A 7,692-nucleotide genomic window follows, 5' to 3' on the forward strand; every position below is an offset into this window, starting at 1 on the left:
CCTATATTTTGTAAATTTCGGTCAATTTTCGAGAGAAGTTTCCCCCTTTTGTTTCACACTATAACAACAACAACAACAACAACAAAAACAAACAAAACTCAACTGACTAGTCACACAAATTTCTCTCAAGCGTTTTTCTTTTCTTTCTTTCTTTTTTTTTTTATTACATAATTATGTACTGATCGACCGCAAGCTAGGTTTTTCATTTTCCTCTCAAACTGTCGGCGTAAAATATTGATAAAGATACTATCTAATTTTAATTTGAGGTTCAAAGTTTTTTCTAACTAATTGCAGTATGCCGCAATCGATTTTATCAAATGCTAGTTTGGTCTTGTGTTCGAATAGGTTGTCGCTCTTTAAAACGTCGTTTGCAAATTAAACTTTAAGTTATTGATGCTCTCAGTTATTCAGGTTTGCTTACTTGTTGACCGCTTTTTTCGTGTATCTATTCCCGAAAACGGAAAATTATCGCTAGGTTAGGAAATGTTTTAAAATTTTCATTGTCAAGGAAACTGCCATAGAAAAAGCTCAAGAAACAGGAGGCGTTCTTCGGCAAGTTCGGATTGCAAAAAGGCGGCTCGTAATCACGGATGGAGATAAGAGCAAAAAAGCCCCAATTAAATGAGTTTGTCGGCTGTAATTATCTACAAATAAATGACTTCTTCATCGTGTAATGGAAATCTAGTGGTGGATTTCCGTTTGATACAGAAGAGATGTCATAAGCTAAATTCCACCTGCACTTTTTAGGGGGGATTCATTAATGCGGCCTAAATCATGTCATAAATCAAACAAAGATACCATTAATAATGAATCGATTTAGAACAACTGAAATAGCAATTCTTTTTGTGTAGTTATCTTTGCTTTTGTTAATCCGTGACAAAGAGGATCTTTTAATGATCCTCATAAATAACAAAATACACGGAAACTTCTCATATTAGACTCATTTGGACGCACAAAGAAACAGATCGAAAGAGACTCTGCGACAACAAAGACGCTAAACTATGGTTTCTCCCAAAATCGATCTTTGTCACGGCCTTTGAAAGTAATTTCGTAAATAAGCGAAGAAAATTTTAGTAGTTTTGACCGCTTTTTTCGTGTATCTATTCCAGAAAACTGAAAATTATCGCTAGTTTAGGAAATTTCAAGTTTTAACTATTTCTCTACCAAGAAAACTGCTCGAGAAACAGAAGGCGTTCTTCGGCAAGTTTGGATTGCAAAATGGCGGCTTCACGTGACGGCGACTCAGTTTACAGTGGAGATAGTTCAGTTCTTCTTTGCATTGGTGAACCATTTCTCGGTTCTTTGACAAACTTGGACGGCTTTGGAAAGATCCGCGGTGGATGTACAAACCCTCTTCACAATTGCTCTTGCTATGTTCGCTTCGAGCATCAACTCAGCTTTGCTTGTCTGAATTGTCAAGGGCTATGCCCTGCATTTTCTCACGTGAGTTAAATAATTGCGTTTAAGTCACCTCTCTTTCGGAAAACAACAACAACTTAGAAACTTTCCTTAAGGTTTGTTCAAACAACTCTGATAAGTTTTACAACAGAGAATCAGAAATGTTAAAGTATACCGCTCCTTTTAAACTATTTAGTTTTCCTTTCCTTGCTACGTGTAAGTCGAAGCACTCGTCCTGTTTTTTCCCCTTGGGATAGAATGAAAATTTACATTACGTCCGCAATTCCAATACCCTAAGAAGTGCGGTGTTGTTTTAGTTGCAGAGACAGCAAAGGCAGAAAGACAGTCGAGGTGAAAAATGAAGCATTTAATATGATATCTTTGTCATCTTAACCCAACAGGCCTTGCAGTCACATTCGGCTCAGCAACAAGTGCTTCTTCATCAACTTCGCAACCGTCTTCAAGAATACGAGTAAGTATCAACTAGCAACCAGTCAATACTCTGATTATATACTGATCCGTCGCTTATAGCATACCGTGATAAATGTGTTTACCGCATCAAGTCTTAGATGCGCCCTGCTTTAAAGAACATTCCTTTCACCAATATGGTCATTAGAGTTAGAAGATTGCTTGCCTTAGAAATTTCAGGCGTTTAAAGGATCTTTCGTAGTGTGGCTTACATTAATTTTGTTTTTATCGGTCATTCTTCCTCACGGACTAAGAAATTGTTTTTTAGGATCACGGTAGATGTTTTCGTATGAGCAATAAGCTTACATGTAGCCACTCAAATGTTGCGGAACAAAAACGTCGTTTTCGACCGTCGTGATTATTTTGGAATAAAAAGGAAATTACTACCATATGACAAACGAATTTGTTCGCAGCTCTAAGATGTGTCATTCTCGAGCCCTCTGAATGATTTTAACAGCTGTAGTGCTGAATCCTCCGTAGAAAAAAAGATGGCGGCTGTTACCGCAATACGTTGCGAACCAAACACAGTCGATTCTGCAACATTTGTCCCTGCACCAGTGACTTTGTGTGAGCTAGGTTTGAAGATTTTAGAATTTCTTTTCTACGTTTTTATCAGCGTTGTTAGGGTTTTTGCGCTGCAAATTATGATTAAATGTACCAGTCGCCATCTTTTTCCCCTTGAAGATTGAATCATTGGACTTAGTAGGTCAGTAATATCGCGAGCTATCGCGTTTGTACACTGAACAAACAAATCACAACTGATTTGGCGCTTTGATAAAGTTTTACTCTAGGGTTTCATGAGTTAGTACTTCTGATTTCTCATCAACTTTCTCTCGGTTATCTTTTTTTTTCTTTATAGGAACGACCAAAATACAGAAGCCATGAGTAAAGCTCACGCCATAGAAGATCTTCATGGTCGATTAAAGGCTAACGTAGAAAGTATTCAACAACTTAACCAGCAGGTGAGTAATAGAAACCCGGCGCTTGTAGCAATGTTCTGAGCCTTTCATATCCAGCCCAGACGTCTCCCTTGTCAGGGTCGGGCGAGGCGGGGGGGGGGGGGGGGAGGTGGGGGGTAGGGTGGTGGGATACCAATATACCCGTTTTCCCACGTGAGTTACCAATATATATACATACAAATTTTAAAACGTGTGGTATTAAATATGTAACAGTATCTTATACTTCTAATTCATGTCTATGTACCGAATACGGTTACAAAAATATTCAGGAATAACTCCATACATTCCTGAATTCTAAGAAAGAGTACCACCTAAATTAAAACGGCTCCGGTTATCATACACCCAAAACCCCTGGCCGGGCTTGTCTTGTCTTTGGTTATGATTTGCAATTAAGCGTTTCGTATAATCGCTTGTATCGCATATGAACTTTTTTGAACAACGCCATTGCTTTTAGGCTGATTCTTCAACGAATTTTGTTGGTAAATAGTTGTTCGCTTTGGTTTTGCTTTCCAATAATTAATTGATTGGTTGTCAGTGAACTTACGCAACTTTTCCCGCGCTTGCCGCCGATTACTTGTTTTCCCGCGCTTACTTGTTTACTTGTTTCGCTGCCCTGCGGCTGGTTGCAGGTTTTGCTTTTAGTTTAATTCTATTTGTCTTTTACAGTCTTTGACGTTTACGTTTACTTTTCCATATTTACAGCTAAACTCGTTAAACAAAGAAAATCTACGACAAAGACATATCATTGATAGAGAAGCAGCAGCTAGAAAGGTTATTGCATTGCTTATTGATTTTTCCAGTGAACGAGAAAAATATTTTTGTGGAAGGACATTATTTGTTTATTATTTTAATCGAGAAGAAATCCATTAATTTTCGTTTTTACGTCGCTATTGTTGACGCATTCCTGTTGGATAGGTGCCGATGGCCACAGTTTTTAACGTTTTTAATTGACTGTCCTGCTAGTTTGTAGTTTTCTTCCATCTGAGTAATGAATGCCTCCAGCAAAACTATTTCTTTTTTCTCTCCAGAGTCTGCAACTTCAACTAGAATCACGTGATCAAACCATCATGGCGTTGAAGGCTCAAGTCGAGTCTTATAAATTCGCCGAGGTACCACACAGAGATACCGACAACATAGTAAGTGGCTAGTCACATGACCTGACTTCCACGTGCTATCCACGTGATCAGTAGCAAAAGGTGTACAAACTCAACACATTTTGCAGGTTCTTAATTATAGTGTAACGCGTTTTAATTTCATTAATAAATTTTTTTTTTTTCAGATGGATGCTTATGGTTTGAACGGGTTGAATGATTCTGCGTACTCTTCGCTGGACAAAGGACTGTAAGTGTAAAACCCCTGTGTTACTCGTTCTCTGTTTCTTTTCTGTGATTCAAACCTTTTGAATTTAAAGGGCCCTAGTCAGCCACACCTTTGTTTTTGTTTACATGTGCGAGTTTGGCTTTTACATTTTATTCGGAGCATGTCGAAACGAAAGAAATCACTGTGAAAGTACTAAGGATAATTAAACATACTTTCAGATACGACTTATAGTAAAGCAATAAGATTTCGCTTCACCATGCAACATCAATAGCTTCGATGGTATCGAAAATGGCTGAGGCTGACTAGGGTCCTTTAAATGTTTGAACGATTTCCAATTTTCGCTAGGTAGGTAAGCTCATGTTTAAATTTTTCTTTCTTTCAGCCAAAAGTCCGGTCAGAAAGATAAAGTAAGTGTTATGATAGTTATTACGATAAATTCAAGTAATCTTTGCTGAATAAAGTACGGCAGCTGTAGCAGAGCGCTTGTCATTTGTATGAGAGAAAGGTTTCCCTTTTTATAAATTAAAAGATATAGAGAAGCGGCAGCTAGAAAGATGATTGCGATTAAACAGTTCCTACCGTGAGAAAGTCTTTGGAAAAAAAGGTATTTATATTTCCTGAATATCGTCATTCTTTCCTCTTCACCGAAGCCGCCAAAACACTGACCGCCATTTTTTTTGACTATTTTAAATCTGAAAATGAATCATTGCCTCACGCAGGGAATGATACCGATAGAAATAGTCACATGGAGTAGTGTTTTGGTCTAAGATCACTCTTATTCAATCACCTGCTTGTTACAAAGTGTTGTTAAAAGAAGCACGTTCTTTTCTTTTTAGGTCAGGTCCATTCTGAGGAAGGAAATGGATAAAGCTGGCGTCAAGGATCCTCAAGTTCTGGACAAGTCTTACTGGATCAAGAGAGTTGGTGAGGTATGCTAGTGAGAGTTTACTATCATCTATCTCTCTTCCCACTTCTTCACTTTGACTTCTCACTTTTTTTCTGCTTACAATTTTTTTCCCAGCCTGGTTTGACTTCCCTGTTCCAACGGTTTGCATACCAATTCTTGCTCTGAAGTCTCATTTTCCACTAGTACTACTTGCCATGACTTCTCACATCGCACTTGTCACCTCCTACTATTGCTATCTGTAATGACCAGCCACGAGTGAATCCAAACATACCCTAATTTATTCAGTAAAGAGCGAATACATCACGTGATCATGGAGAAATACCAATCACAACATTCCTCCCCTCTAGAATTACAGGTTATTCATCCATAAACTCCTCATGTAAATTGGAACAACTAAATCAAAAACTATTTGTCCTCTATTTCAACCACAATGCCTGTGATAAAGTCACGATTTATAGAGGTAGTCTTTCAGGTTTCCAGGTCTGGCCCTTTTCCGCACAGGGCGTGTCCCCAGAGAACTTGTTTTAACGGGTGTCTGAGTAGGTGATGCCGGTGGAGAATCAGGAACCTCAAGTTGGTCGCTAACACCAGGGGTGGGTGGTGTTGCATCACACTCAGGCAAGACCACTAGTGTCACGCTGGGTGTCACGCTTGTAACTGGCTCCTCCGCCACATCATTCTCATGGCTTCGAACATGGCCTTGGTGCCGCCGGATGACTGTTCCGTTGTTTAGCTGAACTCGAGCTGACACTGGACCAGTTTTCTCCACGACAGTCCCTGGGTCTAGGCCTTCTTGTTCCGGAAATCCTTAGCATAAACAGCCTGGCCGTCTAGAATCTCCCTCTCCTTAGCATGGTAATCATGTGTTGCCTTCTGCTGGGACTGTTTATTCCTAACGCGATTTGCTACGCTTGGAACAAGCTGATTCAGCTGTGTGTGCAATCTCCGTTTTATGAGTAATTCTGCTGGTGGAACTCCGGTCGTACTATGAGGGGTGGTGCGGTAACTAAGGAGGAATCGTGATAACTTTGTTTGGACACTTCCATTCTCCATCTTCTCATAGCGTTCTTTAAAGATTCGCACAGCCCTCTCTGCCAAGCCATTTGAGGCAGGATGATAAGGCGCCACTTTGATGTTCTTGATTCCATTCTTTTTCATGAACTCCTGGAATTCTGAGCTGATAAAATTGCTACCATTGTCGCTAACGAGTGTTGCTGGTAGGCCACGTGTAGCAAACATCTTTCTCAACTTTTCAATTGTGGCAGTCGACGTGATAGACTTCATGCGATGCACTTCCAACCACTTCGAGTACGCATCCATGACTACAAGGAAAATTTCTTCTTTGTAAGGCCCTGCATAGTCGATGTGAATTCTTGACCAAGGGAGTCCCGGCCACTCCCAGAGGTGTAATGGTGCTTCTGCGGGTGCACTCTGGCTTGACTGACATTTGTCGCAGCCCTTCACTTTCTTCACAATTTCCTGATCCATGTCCGGCCACCATACATAGCTTCGTGCCAACGCTTTCATGCGAGATTCGCCCGGATGGGCCTCATGCAGCTCAGTGGGTATTTTCGATCTTCCTTGTGGGGGTACAACCACTCTGGCACCCCAAAGTACACAGCCATCTTCTACGCTTAATTCACCTTGCTTTGTGAAGTAAGGGTTTAGCTCTTCAGAGTTGTTTTTGGTTGGCCATCCTTCTAAGATGAAGCGTAGCACCGGTGAGAGGATTGGATCCTTCTTGGTCCACTCTGTGATGTTGCCACTATGTACAGGTGTGCCTTCCAAATGCTCCATTAACAAGATTGTTTCACCAGGAACTGGGACTGACTCGGGCATTTCAGGCAAGGGTAGCCTACTTAAGCCATCTGCATTACCATTGGTCTGACCAGCCTTGTACGATATCTTGTACTCGTAAGCAGACAAGGTCAGTGCCCATCGCTGGATTCGCGGTGCAGCAAGCCTCCAAAGGTTTATGATCCGTCTTGATAGTGAATGAGTGTCCATAAAGAAACTGATGGAACTTCTTATCTCCGAAGATTATGGCTAGCGCCTCCTTCTCTAAGGTCGAGTAATTTCTTTCAGCTCCGTTTAAAGATCTGGACATGTATCCTATTGGACGTTCAGTTCCTCCTTCCATTTTGTGGGATACGACCGCTCCCACACCATAATCGGAAGCATTAGTGGCAAGTACAAGTTCCTTGGCTGGGTCACTAGTAGGGTCACTAGTAGCTCAGCTGATTGCAACAGTTCTTTAGATTTTGCAAAGGCCTCCTGTTGCTCCTTTCGCCACTGCCATGTTGATCCTTTCCTTGAGAGCTGGTGTAAAGGCTCCAGGATGGTTGCTACATCAGGTAAGAATCTATGGTAATAGTTGACCATGCCCAGGAAAGCTCGTAACTGACTGACATCCTTTGGCTCCGGTGCATTCTTGATTGCATCAACTTTCGTCACCACAGGTTGAATGCCATCGGCATTGATTACGTACCCACAGTACGTGACTTCAGGTTGCATGAACAGACATTTTGTTAAACGTAGCTTTAATCCTGCTGTGAAGAGCCGACTAAGCACTGCTTCTAGGTTGGCTACATGATCTGGGTCATCCTTGCCGCTGACTAAGGTGTCATTAATTCGCACGAC

The 7,692-nt window shown here is 41.0% G+C and overlaps 1 protein-coding gene across 5 annotated transcripts in view; it reads left to right on the forward strand.

Annotated features, from left to right (window-relative positions):
- LOC110060678 (uncharacterized) overlaps positions 1 to 7,692 on the forward strand; it is a 52,731-nt gene that overhangs the window by 39,980 nt on the left and 5,059 nt on the right. For 3 of the 5 annotated variants that reach the window (XM_089298047.1, XM_089298049.1, XM_089298051.1), the window contains 7 exons: positions 1,800 to 1,870; positions 2,726 to 2,828; positions 3,528 to 3,596; positions 3,854 to 3,961; positions 4,105 to 4,166; positions 4,528 to 4,552; positions 4,982 to 5,074. In XM_089298047.1, coding sequence (XP_089154173.1) covers positions 1,800 to 1,870; positions 2,726 to 2,828; positions 3,528 to 3,596; positions 3,854 to 3,961; positions 4,105 to 4,166; positions 4,528 to 4,552; positions 4,982 to 5,074 — 531 coding nt within the window. The remainder of the gene's footprint in view (positions 1 to 1,799; positions 1,871 to 2,725; positions 2,829 to 3,527; positions 3,597 to 3,853; positions 3,962 to 4,104; positions 4,167 to 4,527; positions 4,553 to 4,981; positions 5,075 to 7,692) is intronic. The other 2 variants (XM_089298048.1, XM_089298050.1) reach the window with 1 other exon arrangement.

The sequence above is a fragment of the Orbicella faveolata genome, unplaced genomic scaffold (assembly GCF_042242905.1).
Source record: "Orbicella faveolata isolate gen_17 unplaced genomic scaffold, um_ofav_v1 contig_3, whole genome shotgun sequence".
NCBI classification, from domain to species: Eukaryota; Metazoa; Cnidaria; class Anthozoa; order Scleractinia; family Merulinidae; genus Orbicella; species Orbicella faveolata.